Source organism: Gopherus evgoodei, chromosome 4 (assembly GCF_007399415.2).
Source record: "Gopherus evgoodei ecotype Sinaloan lineage chromosome 4, rGopEvg1_v1.p, whole genome shotgun sequence".
Taxonomy (NCBI): Eukaryota; Metazoa; Chordata; order Testudines; family Testudinidae; genus Gopherus; species Gopherus evgoodei.
Window position 1 is genome coordinate 125496968 of NC_044325.1, and position 19162 is coordinate 125516129.

At 47.0% G+C, this 19162-nt stretch overlaps 2 protein-coding genes and 1 non-coding gene across 3 annotated transcripts in view; 1 reads left to right on the forward strand and 2 right to left on the reverse strand.

Moving 5' to 3' along the window:
* The window catches only part of LOC115650666 (zinc finger protein 501-like), a 1041190-nt gene that overhangs the window by 57543 nt on the left and 964485 nt on the right, over window positions 1–19162 (reverse strand). The gene's annotated exons all lie outside the window — the stretch shown is intronic.
* Window positions 2326–19162, forward strand: part of LOC115650671 (zinc finger protein 154-like) — a 17729-nt gene continuing 892 nt past the window's right edge. The window contains exons 1-2 of the mRNA XM_030560954.1: window positions 2326–2333; window positions 2699–3524. Of these exons, the coding sequence (XP_030416814.1) occupies window positions 2707–3524 (818 nt within the window). The 5' untranslated portion in view covers window positions 2326–2333; window positions 2699–2706. The remainder of the gene's footprint in view (window positions 2334–2698; window positions 3525–19162) is intronic.
* Window positions 15001–15072, reverse strand: TRNAC-GCA. Its single transcript has one exon. It is a non-coding gene; the product is annotated as a tRNA-Cys (tRNA).

The window sequence follows — 19162 nt, forward strand, 5'->3', positions numbered from 1 at the left end:
CTTTAGACAATTGGCTTCAGCACTAAAAGGTCTTTTCTGCTGCAAATCTTGGAATCTTTCCTCAAAACTGTCCTTAAGATCTCTAATCAGGCTCACATATCTAGTTGTGCTCCACTTTAGGGGTTCTGCTGCATCATTTTTTGATCTGGCTGGAAGTTGTGACATTGAGGGAAAGTGTGTCGGCTCTCCCTCAAGCATTTGTCTGTGAAACAACTGCAGTTTGTTCATGAACACAAATACACCTTTCACTGGGTCAGACAGCAGCCACAATTTTTCTTCTAAGTCCACATTTAGTTTATCCAAATGCAGCTTCATGTCTGCAAGAAATGCCAAGTCTACAACCCATCCCAGATCTGTAAGTTCAGGGTGCATTCTGTGCTTCTCCTCCATAAACAATTTTACTGGAGCTCAAAAAAATGGGAATTAACTTAACCTCTCGAGAGCAATCAAACTGCACAGTGAAATCGGCAGGGGAGTCATCTTCATCCAGTTCTTCAGTTAGATTTTGAAATTGTCTGTGATTAAGTGCATTTGAGAGAATGAAATTCAGAATGTGCAAGACAGGTTTCATGACGTGATCAAATGTGAGATATATATATATATATATATATGTATATAAATCAGTTGCTCCCGATGAATAGTAGCGAAATGTCCAAAATTCAGGAAAGCTGTTGTTAGACTTACAAAGCCCTACTAATCTATTCATCAATCCCCACATGGATGAGCCCCGTCTGTTGCAATGGCAGTTAGCCTCTGTAAAGGCAAGTGGCTTTTTGTAATTACCAACATCAGCACCTCCTGTAGAGCTCATCCCCGAGTTCTGTCCTTCAGTGACACGATATCGAGGAGTTCTTCCCTTACAACACAGTCATCAGACACAGTGCGGACAAATACCGATAATGTTTATCCTGTGCATGGCATGATTCATCCAAAGCGATGCGCAAATACTTAGTTGCGAGTGCAGTTGTGATTCGATGTCACTGTTCAGGTTGGAGATTCTGCATTCTGTTGTATGATGTGAAAGGTGCAGGCCAGACATTTTCTTCTGTACATTCTCGTTCTCTGGTGAGAGGATTAAAATCACATCAGTGAGGCACATTTTTATATGCTCTTCAGAGTAGGGCTTTTTCGCATGGGCTATGTGTCAAACCACATCATAGGAGGCTAACGTTACAGTCTGCGATCGGTTGACGTGTCTGGTGAAGAACTGGACTTGTATATATGTTTGTTTTTTCAAAGTTTTCAGTTTTAAAGTGCAGAGTTCAGAACCTCATGGGAATTCTTGATCCATATAAGCGAAATGATGCTGCGGGTTTGAAGATTTGAACTGAGACACACATCTGGCAAAGAAGACACGTGGCCTTATGATTACGTTTAACAAAAAAGTCCTTATTCTCCCACTCCTGTTGGAATCCTCCATTTTCATCTCTGTATTTTCTTTCCTGTGTGCACTTGCATTCCATTGTTAGGTGGTGTAAGAAAACTTTTGATTAAAAATTTCCACACCAGCTAGTCACTGTGTCCTTTATTCAAGGAGACACTGGTGCCGGCTAGGGGTGCTGGACCCCTGGCTCTGTCTCAGGCCCCGCCCCCCACTCCACCCCTTTTCCCAAGTCCCCATCGCCTCTTCCTGCCCCCTCCCCTGAGTGAGCCATGTCCTCACTTCCCCATGAGCCTGCTGTGCATCGCAGAACAGCTGATCGCAGCGGGCGGGAGGCACTGGGATGAGGGAGGGATGAGGCTGCGCACCGCATCCTTGCTCCTCCCCTGCAGTGCCGCCTCAATGCTGTGGAACAGTTGATCACGGCGGGCAAGAGCACGGGGGAGGGAGGAGGAGGCTCTGATCAATGGGGGACCGACAGTGACTAGGAGGCACTGGGGGAGGGAAGGGGGCCTGATAGGGATGCCAGTTGGTGCTGGGCAACCACAATTTTGTCCTCAGTTGGCTCCTAGCAGAAGTTGCATATTATCTGCTGAAGAGCCCCATGCGGCTCCAGAGCCACAAGTTGGCCATCTCTGACCTGTAGAATGAACCCAAGGAAAAGACCAAGGGGATCCACCTATTGAGTCAGCTTGCCCTGACCTTGGCATTTTCAGTGAGGATTGTCCCAGGCACACTGGGTCACACTAAGTACTGAAATTCAACTAATAGAATGCTTTTTTTATGACAAAGTCTTATGAAATCAACGGAACTCCTTCGTTTTCTTTCATCTGAACAGGGTTTCCAGTTTCCAAACCAGATATAATCTCCCAGCTGGGAAAAGGGGAAGAGCCATGGGTCCGAGATCTCCAGGGTTCAGAGAAAAGAGAGATCCTGAGAGCTCCCTGCACAGGTGAGGAAACATTAAACCAACCTGGAATCTGTAAGTGCATGAAGGAAACATCTGGGATGCCCAGCAAAACCCTTGCAAGGTCTGTCAATTCATTATTGTCACTAGCAGGGGTTGTATCCTCAGGGTAAATATAGCTCATGGCTTCCTGTAGATTCTAGCAGACACCAGGTAGTAGCTTCCTCCCTTCCCCCTGCAAATTTGGATGAGATGTGAAGGGCCAAATTGATCCTCTCCTCTCTCCTATTTGGGGGAGGAATTGGGTGGAGTTCAGTTCCTGAATTTTATTTGACGTCTCTCCAGCATTTTTTTTGGTTTGGTCTTCTCCTTTCCATCCCTGCTTGAGGTTTCTGTCTGTATCACAGCAGGTGATGTAATGGTATGTGAGAATGAGCAGAATTCTCAGCAGGAAGATGCTGAGCACGTGGGTAAATATGGAGCGTTATCACAAAGATCGAAAAGGAATGTGTCCAGGAGTCATGAGCAGGGAAAATCCTGTGAGATTCAGCACAGACCAGAGAGAGAGCAGGGAAGCTACTCAGGAGAGAAAGTGGGTAAATATATTTACTCTCAGGGAACTCAGCAGAACCTCAAGCAAACCACAACTCAGCAGGACATCCTTATGGGAAAGAGAAAAAATACATACATTTTTCCCACCATCCGTGCAAGTGACTACTCACCCCTTTTAAAGCATCAGAGAATCCACACAGGGGAAAGGCCCTATGAATGCAGTGAGTGTGGGAAAACCTTCAATGGATGCTCAAACCTTGTTAGTCATCGGAGAACCCATACAGGGGAGAGGCCCTATGAATGCAGTGAGTGTGGAAAAAAGTTCATTCACAGATCAGGCCTTTTTCAACATCAGAGAATCCACACAGGGGAAAGGCCCTATGAATGTAGTGAGTGTGGGAAAACCTTCAGTCAATGCACAAACTTCGTTAGTCATCAGAGAACGCACACAGGAGAGGGGCCCTATGAATGCAGTGAGTATGGGAAAACCTTCAGTCGACGCTCAAACCTTGTTCGTCATCAGAGAACCCATACAGGGCAGAGGCCCTATGAATGCAGTGAGTGTGGGGAAAGCTTCACTAACAGAGCAGCTCATCTTAATCATCAGAGAATCCACACAAGGGCGAGGCCCTATGAATGCACTGAGTGTGGGAAAACCTTCTCTTGCCACTCAGCCCATGTTAGGCATCAGAGAATCTGCAAGAGAGATCAACACCATAAAAGCCTCTAGGTCTATTAAGACTTCTTTTTTTTTGTTAATACTTTGGCTGATTCCCACACAGTAACTCTTGAAGCTGTTTGAACTGTTTGCAGCACCGTTATCCCTCAACTTGTCCGGATGAGTGGCCCATTTTGGCCTTTCGTAGGTCACCCTGTTTCAGGGTGGACCCATTCGTCCTTTCTATCAACTCCATTGTCCCATGAGTAATTTGAGTGTGCCCCTCCTACTGGGAACCAGGGAACATCACATTCATACCATTCCTCCTATTGCAAAGTTATTGTTAGAGTCACCAGTGATACAGATTGTATCATTACCAGTTGTTCTCATGTTGCTGTGGGTTGTGCTGAAGAACAGTTATTTTGGAAACTTTTAAAATTATATTTAAATGAAGAGGAGCAGGGGCAGGAAAAAAAGTGTCATTTCAGTCTCTGACACTGGAAGGAGATGGGGAGACTCAGATTCCCTCCTTCCCCATCACTGCAGAACTGTTGCCTTTTCTCTTAGCCATGTTAGAGTTTATCTTCATCACATTCTATCCCTCCACTTCTCAGAGTGCCATGTGAGGAAGAGTTTTCAGCTGTCTGTGCTTGGAGATGATGCTTTGACTTCTTTAATCCTATATCAGAGTCACTGAGTGCAGATGAAAGTGTCAAAGACCTGGAAGGGGAATTCAAATGGATCCCAAACACAGTTTGATCATTTGGAGTTAAAATGCCAGGTTCCATCTATTGGTAAAGCCACTTCTGGCAAAGTGGCTGTTTTGTCCCCCATTATGGGGATGCAAAGATACTAATAATTTTATAAATAACATAACTGACTAGTGAGACAGTGCTGAGTGATGCAGGTTTGAATGGATCAAAGCAGTATAGAGAGGGGAGGGATAGCTCAGTCCTTTGAGCATTGGTCTGCTAAACCCAGGGTTGTAAGTTCAGTTTTTGAGAGGGCCATTTAGGGATCTGGGGCCAAAAAATCCAAAAACCTTGGGGATTGATCCTGATTTGAGCAGGGAGTTGGACTCGATGACCTCATGAGGTCCCTTCCAACCCTGATATTCTATGAATGCAAGGGGAGAATTTCTTTTCCTGATTCTGAATAATCAAATGTAACCTGCTCCAGAATTTCACTTGACACTTTCATTGCCATGTATACTATCTCTCTCTTTTGTGGGTTTCTATCTTTCCTGAAGGCTGTTTGGTCATCCAGTTGGATATTAGTTCAGTTTGATAGGATTTAACTCAGTTTTATTGGAGAATTTAAGACATATGACCATTTGCTAAAGTCGTCATTTCTCACTTCAGCTTTGCTTTTTCCCCATCCCTCCATGATAACATGAAGAAAGTTCAAGTGCAGTTTTGTCAACAGGAGAGAACTCTCCAATTTACTGGACAGGCTAACAAAGAAACAGCAGTGATTTAAAATTTCCACTCAGAAATGATGAACAGCAGCAGAACCCCAACTAACTGAAGGAAGTGCATATGAGCACAGTGTTGTTCAGTTATTTAAGGGGGGAGAGAATTCCAGGGTAAGTGATTTTTAGCTAGGCAAAATGTCCATGTGTTTGGTTCCCAAAGCATTTGTAACCCAGGCCCTACAGAAGATCTCTCCTAGCTAATCCTATGGTGTGGGAAATGCAGCCCTTCATGACACAGATGTTGAGAAAATAGAAGTGGAGTTTTTGTCGAATTTATCTTTTGTAGGTGCTAAAGATGTGTATAAAATGAAACCAGTGTTGAAAATGTAATATCTTCAGAAAAATGGCCATTTTTTAATAGAATCTCCAGCTCTGGTAACTAACAAAGATTCTGATCCGGGCCTGTATCCAGTCCCTTCCCTGGACCTGTGCCACCAAATTAAAGAAAAGCTGGGCATTTTTTAGGAAGCCATTCCTCATTAACACTGCTGAGATTTTGAGTAGTTTTGTAAAGGATTCTGTTTCAGAGAAGTGTAAATTTACCCTATCCAAGACCAAGGATTTGGAAAGAGCTGAGGTTGAAAGAGTCCACAGTTCTTGGTTTCCATCCCAGTAAAGGAAGCAATGGTGACCAATGACCCAAGGAAAATTGTTTGTGCAACTCCACTTCCTAGTTCAGTGTCACTGATTACACTTCCAAAGTATGCCAGGGTTAGATTGAGAACAATCATCCTTTGCTGTTTGGATCCAAAGAGAGAGTGCTTCATAGGACATTCCTTCCCCGTAGATCCCAAACTGGCTACCTGATTAGGTAACAAGGACTTTCAGGCTGTAGAAATGATGGTAACCAATGAGGCAACGAATTTATCAGGCTCCAATTTCAGACTTCTGGGTACACGCATGTTGAGTCCTGATTCTATGGTTTTGTGTCTGACACTATGGCTACACAATAAAGCTGATGTTGGCACAGCTGCACCAGTGTAGCTGCGCAGCTGTAAGACTGCTATTACAGATGCTCTAAGCCAATGGAAGAGACCTGTCATGCTGGACTTTTAGTCCAGCTCCCACAAGTGGCAGCAGCTATGTTGGCAGGAGAAGCTCTCCTGCTGATGTATCGCTATCTACACAGGGGGTTAGGTCTGTAAAAGTACATTGCTCACCTGTGTGGATTTTTCAAACCCCTGAGTAATATTGTTACACCAATAAATGTCTTTAGTGTAGACAAGACAGTTTTATCTTGTATTTTACACATTTACATCACTTCTCCTCTCCCTCCTCCTACTTTGAAAGATTAAAAAGTGTGAAAAGAGGTATTTTTCCTCATGATGCAAATATTCTCACATAGGAGACCGTTTCCGCCAACACACATGACAGAAGATCCTGAGATATATAGACTCTCAGAAGTGGTTGGGACAAACCACAACTTGAGCCAAGGTTCAGATGTTGGCAATGGGGATAAAAGAAAACTAACATATATGAAAAGAATTTGATCTTTGAATATATTCTTGTTACCAATTAAAATGAAATTATAGGTGAAGTTATTGGTTAAAGAGTAAGAGACTGTGTGATAATATGAATATTTTGGAAAAAGTAAAAGTTGTCATGTTTTTTTGTTTTGTTAGTCATATAGGAAATGATGGCTAATCTTGAAAAGTTAATTTGATTTAATTTACCCTCTGTTGCGTAAGGAGTTCTGGTAGAAAAACCTCCCTCCAAAGATTGAAGTGGGAGAATGTGTGAGAGAAAGAGTGTGTAAGAGAATATTGGCCCAGTATAGATTTTAATTTTTTGTGTTTTCATATAGAACTTATTTTGCTTAGTTTCGAAGTCAATTTCTATTAAAAGGAAAGCTACTTGTGGAGATAAATTGTATACGTTTTTACCCACTTAGTGCGTAACGGTCACTGGCTTCCCCACTTCTCTAATTTGCAAAGGAAAGGCATGACATCTGTCATAGGATGTGTCCAGCAGGTAGAAAAGCTGCACTCATCAACCATCAATATAAAGCAAAAGGCTGAAGTCCATTGCCTTTCAGGTTAATAAGCCATCTAAAGGCTGGTCTATGCTGAAAATCTGTGTTGGCAGAGCCATATCTCTCAGGGGCGTAAAAAAAATCCTCTCCACTGAGAGAAGTAGTTAATGTGACCTGAGCCCCAGTGTAGACAGTGTTAGGTTGTCAGAAGAATATTTCCAGTGTTTGAAGTTGTCCTAGGTCTCACCTCCACTCTGAACTTTAGGGTATAGATGTGGGGACCTGCATGGACACTTCTAAGCTTAATTACCAGCTTAGATCTGGTATCGCTGCCACCATCCAGAATTCACAGTGTCTGGATCACTCCCTTTCCCCAAAAAACCTTCCCCTCCCTGGGTAGCCTTGAGAGACTCCTTCACCAATTCCCTGGTGAGTCCAGATCCAATCCCTTGGATCTTAACACAAGGAGAATTTAACCATCCCCTCCTTCTTTCCCCCACCAATTCCTGGTGAGTCCAGATCCAATCCCCTTAGATCTTAAAACAAGGAAAAATCAATCAGGTTCTTGAAAAGAAGGCTTTTAATTAAAGAAAAGAAAGATAAAAGAAGGAAAAAAAAAACAAACTCTGGGAGACAGCATATCAGCTAATCTCACAGACAATAACTTGAAAACACAGGATGTTCTCCTGGGCAAAAATCTTAATACACACAAGAATACCCAAATTTGATAATTCCCTTAATTTGCACCAAGACAAATTCAAAAGAAAATAAACATAAACCTATTTATTCCTTTCCAAAACTTACTATTCTGGTAAGAGGCTGGTTCCTTGGTCTTTTTCACTCCAGCTGAAACTGAAAATTGACTAAACAAAGGAAACTTCCCTCCTTCCTTTTAAAACATCTTGTTTCCCCATTGGTTCCTCTGGTCAGGTGTCAGCTAGGCTAGGTGAACTTCTTAACCCTTTACAGGTAAAAGAGGCACTAATCCTTAGCTATCTGTTTATGACAGAAGTGTAGACATAGCCTTAGACAGATTGATCCCCTCTGGGAAGTGAGTCATGACATCAATTCCAATTTTGACCCATCTCCCTGTATGTGAGAAAGTTACTAGTGTGGAGGGCTGAACCAGCTGTCCGATCGCCTAGTTCCTCAACTGTAGCTACAGCTCTTAGTACCCATCAATCCAAAGACTGAGAGAAATGGAGAGTTCCAACCATTGTCATTTTAGTATCTTATTGTTCCTCTCTTTTTTTTTTTTGTGCTGGCTTTTCTGTTATATCAGGGTGTGACTGTATAGCTCAGAGCATCTGTGACAAAAGCTCATTGGTGCCAATTGGCAAAGAGGTCACTGTTATTCACAAGCAACTCCTGTTTCAGACCTGACAAACTCACCACACCTAATACACTGATTTTATTATATTTATCCAGGAAGCATAGCAGTGAGATCTCTACTGAAAGCTTGTAAATTATTGATACTCCTAATCACTGCAAGAGGTGTGTCCAAGTCATATTTAAGAAGTAATGTAAGTACATGGAAAATTATGCCCATATGGTATTGTTGTGAAAGTGAGTCACCCCAATCATAGGTCTTGGTGGGGACGGCCCATTCCAGTGGGAGGGAATTGGCACCTGTTCCTTGCTAGCCAGTTATGTGATGTATTGCTCCATTGTCAACCTTTGCACCAACCCGGAAAAGTCAATGGAAAACCATCAAAGACAAACTAGCGACACTGAAACCCTATGGAAGTGAAAAGGACAATATGAGAGGAAGGAGATTGTCCTTTCTGTGAATATAAAGACAAAAGACTGATTCAGTTCATAACAGGGTGGAGAAAAACACTCTGGATCCATTCACCAAGGAGATTCTTAATGACCAGTGGTGCTTCATGAAAGGCAGGGCCGTGGCTCCTAGGGACTAGCAATCAGTGAAATTGACTGAAGTGTGAGGTGAGAATCTACTTAGATAGGAAAGGTAACTATTAAAAAGTATAGGTTGCATTTTCTGCTTTTGTTTAGTTGGTAACAGCTGGTTTCCATCACTCACATTTGTTTGTTTAAATTTCTGTCCTTTGTTAAATTTTTGCTTGTTCGATAACTGTACTCAAATGCTGTGTGAGGTACAGTAGCAGTGGTCCACAGTAAAATTAGTAACCCAGGATATACCATTGCTTTGGGCAGACAGGATCTGGGATTTCTCTTGAGTATTTGGTGATCTGGATACCAGAGGGGGACACATCGAAGGAACTCAGGGGTTAGGGTGGTTGCTGTAGCTCAGAGGAGGGTCCTTGAGTGCCTGATGGGCTGGGTGAGTTTGGTCACTAACATCCAGCTGCCAAATGCAAAACTCCCTCTTCCTAGTGGCATGTGGCAACAAGGAGACTCACAGTCCTCACACCCTGAGAAGGGTCACAGTGTGTCTCTATGTTGATTCACCTGTCAAATTCACACAGGGAAAGCTCCCTACAGCATAAAACTCTGCCCTATGAAATCATGGAACATGTGCTCTTCACTCTGTGAAAGCATGTAAAGAATCCAAGTGCTGGAGGGTTGGGTTTGGGTCCAGAGTGACCTAGACAAACTGGAGGATTGGGCCAAAAGAAATCTGATGAGGTTCAACAAGGAGAAGTGTAGAGTCCTGCACTTAGAGGGAAGAATCCCATGCACTGCTACAGCCTGGGGACCGACTGGCTAAGCAGCAATTCTTCAGAAAAGGACCTGGGGATTACAGTGGATGAGAAGCTGGATATGAGTCAACAGAACCCTTGTTGCCAAGAAGGCTAACAGCAGATTGGGCTGTATAAGTAGAAGCACTGCCAGCAGATCGAGGGAAGTTTGTTCATTTCAAACCTGCAGCTTATTCATTTCATTTGGTGACCCCTCCTAGTTCTTGTGTTATGAGGAGTAACTAATACTCCCTTCCTTGGTCCTTTAAAAGATATTATGTGACCCCCTCCCGCTTGTCTCTCATGTCCTGGAACCAACATGGATACAACAACACCGCAAACAACAAGGTTCAAAGTCAATGCACATGGGAGAAGCATCTTGTGTTTCATTCCTTATGTCCTAGTCCCATCGTGTGGCCATTTCTTTTTCTTCCCTTCTGTTAAAAGCTTTGGTGTTTTGCACAGAAACATTATTTCCCCAGGAGAGATCCAGGAGTGAGGGCTGCATTCCTGTACCAAACAGTCACTAGAAGGGGGCAGACAAAGGCCTTTAGGATGAGGCATCTGTCACTGTCAAAAAATCATCTTCCTTCCTGTGGTTCTGCGGGCAGCAGGAGCAGCCGCAGCTCGGTGGCCCCCGGCAGCACTCCTGGGGTGACCGGAGCAGCAGTAGGCACCCTGGGGCTCCCCTCTCTGGGGCAGCAGCTGGAGTGGCAGTGGCTCTCAGGGATTCTCCCCTGGTAGCTGCTGCTCATTATCCATCAAATAAAACACTTCCACCTGCAAGTGGATTTAGCACAGGATCCTCAGAATCAGCAGCTGTTCCACCTCCCTCTGAGCTCTCTGGTCAGGTGTCCTAGCGCTGGAAGCCTCCTGTTTAGATCCTAAAATAACATTTTTGCACTGGGAGGGGCTGAAATTTTGAATGGGACATTGTAGCTCCACCGTTATTTTATTGAATTGCTTCAAAACAGCAGTGTAGAAAGTCTCCTAAGTGCCAGGCTCTCTGCCATGGAAACAGCTGCCCCTGCTCTCCAGGAGTCTGTGCATTCCACCCAGCAAAGTGCAAACCTGCTCCGCACTGAGGGGGGGTCAGACAGTGACGGTAACACAAATACTTCAGACTATTAACCCCAGGTCCCTTCCTTTCTTTAACCCAGAACATGTCAGTCAATTGTTAGCCATGGTATTATCTTCATCTTAAAATACCTCTCAGGACATTGAACAGAGGAAGTGAACCCCCCCCCAATGGCTCCCTGTGGAGGTGCTGTACTGTACCTGCCCCTGGAGACTGACTGGTTTTATATTCTTAGAGCTTTTTCTTTTCAAACCCCTTATCCCAATCTATGGGCCACCGCCGCATTTCAGAGTTTAGATTTTACTCTCATCACCCTCGTATGGCACTTTCCATGTGAATTAGACTATGTAAGTCGGGCGAGCTCCATGGCTAATGAAAACCAATGCTCTGGGTGAGGTCTGAACTTACACCTACAGATGTATTTCCCCCTGCACAAGCCAGCATAGGTCCTTCAGAGACAAACAGGATGGAAGCAGTTACCTGTGTCTGTGGTTCACCACTTTGGCTGCCTAGTAAAAGGCTGATGGTTCAAACCCAGTAGAAGATGGTGGGTTTTTGGTTTTTTAGCAATGACAATTCAGTACGTTTTAACAGGCAGAAAATCTCCTCTATTTTGGTGTAGGCCCATTTGACTCCTTCTGCCCATCTTCTTCCTTCCCCTTCAGTGTCTTTCCTTCCCCACTGGGGACATGCAGAGATGAACCCCAGTCAGTCTGTGTCACAGAGAGTCTGCATCTTCTAAGGAACATGGGTGAAGGATTCCAGCTGAGAACTGAATTAGTGCCACTCACCTGGGTTACAAACATTTGTTTCTTTCGAGCAGATAGTGGGAAATTGGACATTAATTCAGAGCCAGGAGGCAAGGCAGAGGCTTCATGACCTTGATCTCCAGGAAGTGTAAGAGGATCCCCAGGAAGGAAGGAAGCTTCCTTTAGTCTCAAGCTGGGCTCTCCTGGAAGTTGGAAAAGACCTTCAGTCACTGAGGACCTCATGGGATCATGCTGATCCAAAGGCTCCAGCGTTCTGGGTGCAGGGAGGGTGTCACTGCACAGTCTGAAATGGAAGGGAGGACCCTGGAAGGGAAGGGAGGAACAGAAAATGGAGAAGAATGAAACAGAGCAAATGCCTCTTCTCTCTCCACTCCCTGACCCAGCAAGAAATGTTATCAATGGGGAAATTCCCCACCATGAACAGCAGAGAACACAGAGACATTTGCCTCAAACTGAGCAGTAGGGTGACCAGATAGCAAGTGTGAAAAATCAGGAGTGGGTTGGGGAGTAATTGGTGCCTATATAAGACAAAGCGCCAAATATCAGGACTGTCCCTACAAAATCAGGACATCTATTCACCCTTCTGTTGCCTCCTGTCCCAGTGAGAGCAAAGAGCTGCCAATGCTGGAGCTGTCGGCTGCTGTGCTTTCCTTCCCAGATGCTGGAATAATTTGCAGCACGGAGACCAGGCTCGGTGCTGATCGGGTGGAAGATCTGCATGCCCCAGTGGGTGAGGGAGTTCCCAGGGGAAGAGTCCTGAGTGGGGACAGGGCCTGGGGGCAGAGCACAGGCAGGGCCATGGGCTGAATGCTGGTGGCTCCCCCACGGCTCGGAAGGTTCTGTCAGTGGCACTCTAAAGGCAGCATCCCAGTCCCCTCCAAAGGGAGGTGCATCACATCCAGCATTTCTTGCCCCCTCAGCCTCTCCGAGCCTTTTATACCCACCGCCCACATGCAGTGTCACTGGTAAATACAGTCAGAGGAGATGCTGGGGGCCTGGGGTGTGAAATCACTGGATGAAACTGGCTGCCTGAGCCCAGTCCTCAGGGAGTAAATCCTCAGAAATCTCTCCCCTGAGTTTGTAATCATAGAATCAGAATATCAGGGTTGGAAGGGACCTCTGGAGGTCATCTAGGCTCCAGCAAACAAGACCCTCTGTGTGTGAAGGGAGGGTCTGTGAGGGGGAGGGTTATGGAGTGTCTCTGGGAGGGGATGGGCTGAAAGGAGGAGCGGCCATGGAGGTGTCAGTTTGTGGGGTAGGGGCTGTGAGGGGGAGAGTCCATGGGGGTTTCAGTGTGAGGGGGAGGGACAGTGAGGGGGATTGTCCATCGGGGTGTCAGTGTGAAGGATGGGCTGTGAGGGGAGGCTATAGTGTTTCTCTGTGTGGGGATGGGCTGTAAAAGGGAGGGCCATGGGGGTGTTAGTGTGAGGGGGAGGGGCTGTGAGAGGGTGAGTCCATGGGGGTGTCAGGGGGAGGGGCTGTGAGGGGGTGAGTCCATGGGGGTGTTGGGGGAGGGGTTGTGAAGATATTGTCACCTGCAGGCACACAGGAGTTGAACTGCCCCCTCCCCCCAGGTCTTTGGGGGGACCCTAGAGCCCAGCATGGAGCTGCTGTCCCTGCAGGGTCCCTGGGCATCACAAAGGGGGGATGTGAGGTTACTGCCCCATCAGTCCTGGGGTGGGGGACTGGCGCTCCCGGAAAAGCCCTGAGGGGACTCAGCCCTGTGGGGAATTCAGTGTCTGGAAAAGCACGTCTAGGAATGGGGATTCCCAGCTGCCTTACAGCGGCATGGAGGAGAAGAGAGAGTTATTGCTTTAGAACAGTCTGGGTGTGCTGGGTGTGAAGGAGGGTTCCCAGCTCTCAGTCTTCAGAACGGCCAATCCCAAACATTCAAAAACCCTGAGCCAGGCTCACCAAAAATCATGAGATTGGCTTTAAAATCATAAGATTATATAAAACTAATAAATTAAGGTATCTTTTTATTTGCCTTCTGCTTGATGAGCCTTTAGCGTGCATTGGGGTCACATTTTGAATTTTTCTCCACAGCCACAAGGACTAGAAAGGTTCTGTTTCCTTAAGAGCAAAGGCTGAAATCATCACATCTTCACTTGACGCCAGAAGCTCAGACTTTAAGGAAAACAATAACTCTCATGATACTCAAGGCAAAATCTTTGGAGTTGGCAGCACTGAGTCAGATTGAGTCTTTATTCTCTGAGATTCCCTGGAGCAGGGGTTCCCAACCTTTTTCTTTCTGTGCCCCCCCGCCACGATATAAAACCTCCACAGCCCACCTGTGCCACAACAACTGCTTTTCTGCATGTCCAGTAAAAAGCCAGGGCTGTTATTAGGAGGTAGCTAGCAGAGCCCCCATGAAGTTAAGTTGCTTTGGCTTCAGTCCCAGGCAGGAAGGCTCAGATTTCTGCCCTGAGCCCCAGTGAGTCTAACACTGACCCTGCTTTCTAGTTTATTTTGGTGGACCCCCCTTGAAACCTGCTGGCTGCCTCCCAGGGGGCTCCGGCCCCCTGGTTCAGAACCACAGCCTTGGAGCTCTGATTAGAAGGAGGGAGCAAAGCCGCTGCCTTTCCTGATGGCTGAACTCAGGCTCTTAGAGTGGGATATTCCTGCCCTGTCAGCTGCACCAGGAGAGCTCCCTGAGGAGCTGCCAGGCCTCAGGGATGGTCTGAGCCTGCAGGGCCCCTAAGGGGCAATGAAGCAGCTGAGTGAGGCTGGGCACCTTGATTCCCAGAGAACTGCCCTGGCTCCCTACTCAGCAGCAAAGAATAATTTCTCCCCTGTTCCCCCAATAAATCAGCCTGGAGCTAAGTGCAGAGCTGAGGGTTTCTCCTTTCACTCCTGCTGGGGAGGGCTGGGGTCCCAGGGACATTTCTAGCAGAGCATTTGGAACTGAACTGGGGGAACCAGCTCACGTTCAGACCACATCTTTATTTACAATACGATATAATCCTTCAATTTACAGAGATTCTGCTGCTGATCATGAACTAGAAGCACATGACCTCTAAACAGCTGCCATTCGAATGTATCTAAAAGTTACATGGAACAACGATCTGTGTTAAAGGAAGATTGCCATTTATTAGAACCCCAATTGATACCATGTGCACAAACAGGGGATTGAATGTGTAACAGGGAGTTTGGTAAATCTTGGTTATTTTATTTTTGTAACAGGCTCCTGCCCACCTCCAGTAGAGTTTTCAGTCCCAATGGCAACTTACTTACCAAATGTAATACAGATTAGTCCATTCCTCCCGAGTGGATGTGGTTCTTGTTCTTCTGCACATTGTAGCCCATGGAGGCCAAGGACCTGCAAATGTGTTTTCATGTGCCTTTGTTTAATTGATGAAAACAAACCTAGACACTTAGAGGATTGGAACTGATTTTAGCTGGGGGACATGTTTGCTAGGTTTTTATGCATTTGCACAGGAAAATGTTGAGTGTTTTCATTCATTTCAGGCATCCTTATTCAGTGGAGCTCCTGAACATAATGGAAAGGGATATGCAGTAATTTTTGTTAAAGGAAGAGGTTTGTAAGGAGGCACTTGGATTTGAACCAAGGACCACTTGAGCTGCAGTCAAACACTCTACCGCTGAACTATACCCCCATGACATTTCCATAGGCAAGTCAGTGATCTTAAGGATTTTGAAGGACAGGCTCTGCCTCAGAGAGCTCCTTTTCTATTGCCAGACCAGAGGGGTTTTAAAAATGGGGTTTGATTAAACTTTATATATACATGTAGACACCACAGCTTGCACACCCACCAACATAGCTTCCCCCCAATGGCATAGCTACCAACTCTTGGGGAGATGGATTAACTACACGGACAGGACAGCTCTCTCCCCTCCGCTTAGAGCATCTTCATTATTTATGAATAGGTGGGAAATAACCTCCTAAATGGAAGGTAACCAATTTATCAAATATTGCTGTGTCTGCATTTAATATGGGTAACTGGTCATACTGGGCTGGATTAGTAGGAGCCTTGCAAGCAGATCGGGGGAAGTGATTATCCCCCTCTATTTGGCACTGGTGAGGCCACATCTGGAGCATTGCATCCACTTTTCGTGCCCCCCCCCCCCGAAACAAACTGGAGAGGGCAATAAAAATGATTACGCGGCAGGGGACTTATGAGAAGAGGCTGAGGGCAGGGCAGCCCAGAGGAGCAGGTGTGGCAATTTGCCCAAGGCCCTACAGGGGCCCCCATGAGACTATAGTATTCTATAGTATTGCAACTTTTTTTTATGGAAGGGGCCCCCAAAATTGTTTTGCCCCAGGTCCCCTGAATCCTCTGAGCAGCCCTGGCCAGACCGTGGTGCTGTTCCCCTACTCCACTCCCTTCCCTCGTTCTCCTCCCTCTGAGGCCCCACCTGTGCTCCGCCCTCACTCCCATTTGGCCACATCCTACCCCTGCTCTTCCTTTTTGGCTGAGGCCTGCTGGTCCACATTTCTCTCACTCCTCTCCTCCCACAAGGCCTCCTCGCATCTCTCCATCCCCTACCCCAAGGTCTGCCTGCTGCCCACACCTCTCTGACCCCTCCCCTGAGACCTACCCTGCCCACACCTCTCTGCCCCCTCCCCTAAGACTAGCCCTACCCACCATTTGCACCTCTCTGCCCCTCCCCTGACCTGCCCAAAGCCCTCACCTTTCTGCCCCCTCCCTTGAGACCCACCCTGCCCATAGCTCACACCTCTCTGCCCCTCCCCTGAGACCTGCCCTGCCCACCGCTTGTACCTCTCTGCCCCCCCGACCTGACTTGCCCACTGCCCACACCTCTCTGCCCCCTCCCCTGAGACCTGCCCTGCCCAGCACTCACACCTCTGTCCCTCCCCTGAGACCTGCCCTGCCCTGCCCACCCCCTCACCTCTGTGACCTCTCCCCTGAGAACCACCCTGCTCACCACCCATGCCCTCTCTGCACCCTCCCCTGCTCTGCCCACCTCTCAAACCTCTCTGCCCCTCCCCTGAGACCCACCCTGTCCACCTCTTTCTTTGGTCATCTGTTATTCCTTGAAACATCAAGGATGGAATAAAAAGCTGAGTTTACTCCAGAGTGAGGAAAGAAAGGAGCCACCAACCCCTTGGCAAAGCTCAGTGCCCCAGAGAAAACTGAGTATATCACTGATATACGGGGGATATGATGGGAAAGGGACTGTCTGAGTGATCAAGGCAGGAAATGGACAACAATCTACAGCAATGTCATTAGCCACAAACACACTCTCCTCATGCTCCAGCCAGAAGGGAAAGGAGCAGGAATTCTTGCAGTTCAGCCATGGACACACTTACACAACGGCACAGCAGTGTGTGTGTTGTGGAAGCTGGTCTGAGGAAACAACTGGAACTGATCACTCAGTGAGAACAGAACTAGAGTGTAGTGAGAACCACATATCAAGCAAGTAGTTGTATCCGAGTGATTAAGGTGATGGACTATAAATCCCTTGGGGTCTCCCTGTGCAGGTTTGAATCCTGCTAACTATGGAGGAAGTTGTGGTTCTTTAGTTTCAACAGAGCTGGATCTTGTCTCCAGGTGTGGCTCCAAGCATGTGCCTGGGCGGCAAGCTGGGGGGGGGTGCTCTGCAGGTTGCTGCTAGAGGGGGCAGGCAGGGTGGCTGCCTTCTGTGGCTTGCCTGCGGAAGGTCCACTGGTCCTATGGCTTCAGTGGACCTCCCGCAGATGTGCCTGCGGGAGGTCCACTGAAGCTGCAGGACCAGCGGACCTTCTGTGCTTGGGGCGGCAAAATGTCTAGAGCCGACCCTGCTTGTCTCACTCTCAAGCTAAGTGTACACTAAAGGGTAATGTGGCTTTAGTTAAAGTGTTTTAATTGAACAGCTGTTGCATGTCCACCCTGTGTCACCAGAGCACATCCATGCTAGAATCTCTTGGATTGCCACAGAGAGCAGTGCACTGTGGGTAGCTATCCCACTGTGCCTCTACCTGCAGGGTGCTTTGGGAAGGGTTTGCAATGCCTCACGGGCTTGTTCAGCATCATATGATGCAGGTTTCTCTATCCCATTGTTCTATGAGCATCCTACTAGATTGCCAGCTGCTTTTCAACTGCAATGTGCGTGGTGGGGTAGAGAGCGTGTGTGTGTGTGTTGCAGAAGAGTGAGTATGTCGGCACACTGTCTCTAAGTTCAGATAGCAGCTGGAAGCAACCAGTCCTGCAGCAGGGGGCAGGGGACAGCCTCAACATCAGCCCTTCTTTTCTCACTGGCTCAGCTCAGCACAGCACTCTCTGTCACATATACGCACACACTGCTGCCTGCTTAGTTCTGTGTCAGGGGTGCTGGAACAGGGGGTTTAGAGAGCCATGGCCCCACCACTCTTTACTGGCTGTTAGGACAAATGATGGAGGTGGGGAAAGGGTGCAGTCTTGGGGAAGAGGTGTTCTGTGGGTGTGGCCTCGGGGGGAGAGGTGGTGTGAGTGTGGGTCCTTAGGGAAGGGGTGTCATGGGGGTGCCACAGTTCAGACAACGGTGCCCCCCCCACTGTAAGGAAGCTTCTGCCATCCCTGCTCTGTGTTCGCAGAGCGGGAGAGAGCAGCATTCCACGGTAGTGATTTGCTCCCCGGGGCTCCAGCAGTGGGGCTCAAGAGGCGATTTAAAGGGTTCAGGGCTCTTGCCGCTGCAGGGAGCCCTGGGCCCTTTAAATCACCAGCCTGGGGAAGCCGGGCCGGGCTGGCACAGCGTACCGGCTCTTGCCAGTACCCCATACCGGAACATACCAGCTTACTTTCACCTCCGGAAGGTCCTCACGTGGATCAATAACTGGTTAAAAGACAGGAAACAAAGGTAGGAATATATGGTCAGTTTTCAGAATGGAAACAGGTAACCAGTCGTGTCTGTACTGAGACCAGTACTAGTCAACATATTTATAAATGATCTGCTAAACAGTGAGTTGACAAAATTTGCAGATGATCCAAAACTACTGAGGATAGTTAAGTCCAAAGCAGACTGTGAGGAGTTCAAAAGAGATTTCACAAAACTGGGTGAAAGGGCAACAAAATGGCAGATGCAATTCCATGTTGATCAATGCAAAGTTATGCACATTGGAAAACATAATCCCAACTATACATAGAAAACGATGGATGTAAAATAGCTGTTGCAACTCAAGTGGGAGATCTTGGAGTCACTGTGGATAGTTCTCTGCAAACATCCACTCAATGTGCAGCGGCAGTCAAAAAAGCAAACAGAATCACTGCAAATGTTGACCACGAAAGAGACGAAAGATGCCAAAATAGAGTTCTCCGCTGCCTGCAGCCATCAAGCTACCCAGGAGTTCTGTGTACAGAGAGGTCCCTGCTGGTGGAAAATGGCTTTGGCAGAGACTCTTCTGACACCAGCCGTGGTCATATAGCGTTTAGCACTCTGTATTGTGGCTTCAACATCCACAGATGCAAGTTCAGTTAGGGGATGTTTTTCTTGTCTCCACATTTGTCTTGTGGCGCCTTTCAACACTTGTCACCAAAAAGACCTGTTTCTTTTGCAAGCAATGTACAGCTAGGCAAAGGCAGTCTTCTCCATTTCCTCAAAAGATCACCAAACTGCGGGGAGAGGAGATGCATTCAGCCAGGCACCACTGGGTACTGGATGCTGAATCTCCTCTTTATTCAGCAGGTGTCTGTGAAGGACATAAATCTACAACTGTGTAGAGGTCAAGAATAGGAGTTTATTACACACAGCACTCATCCGATCTGTACT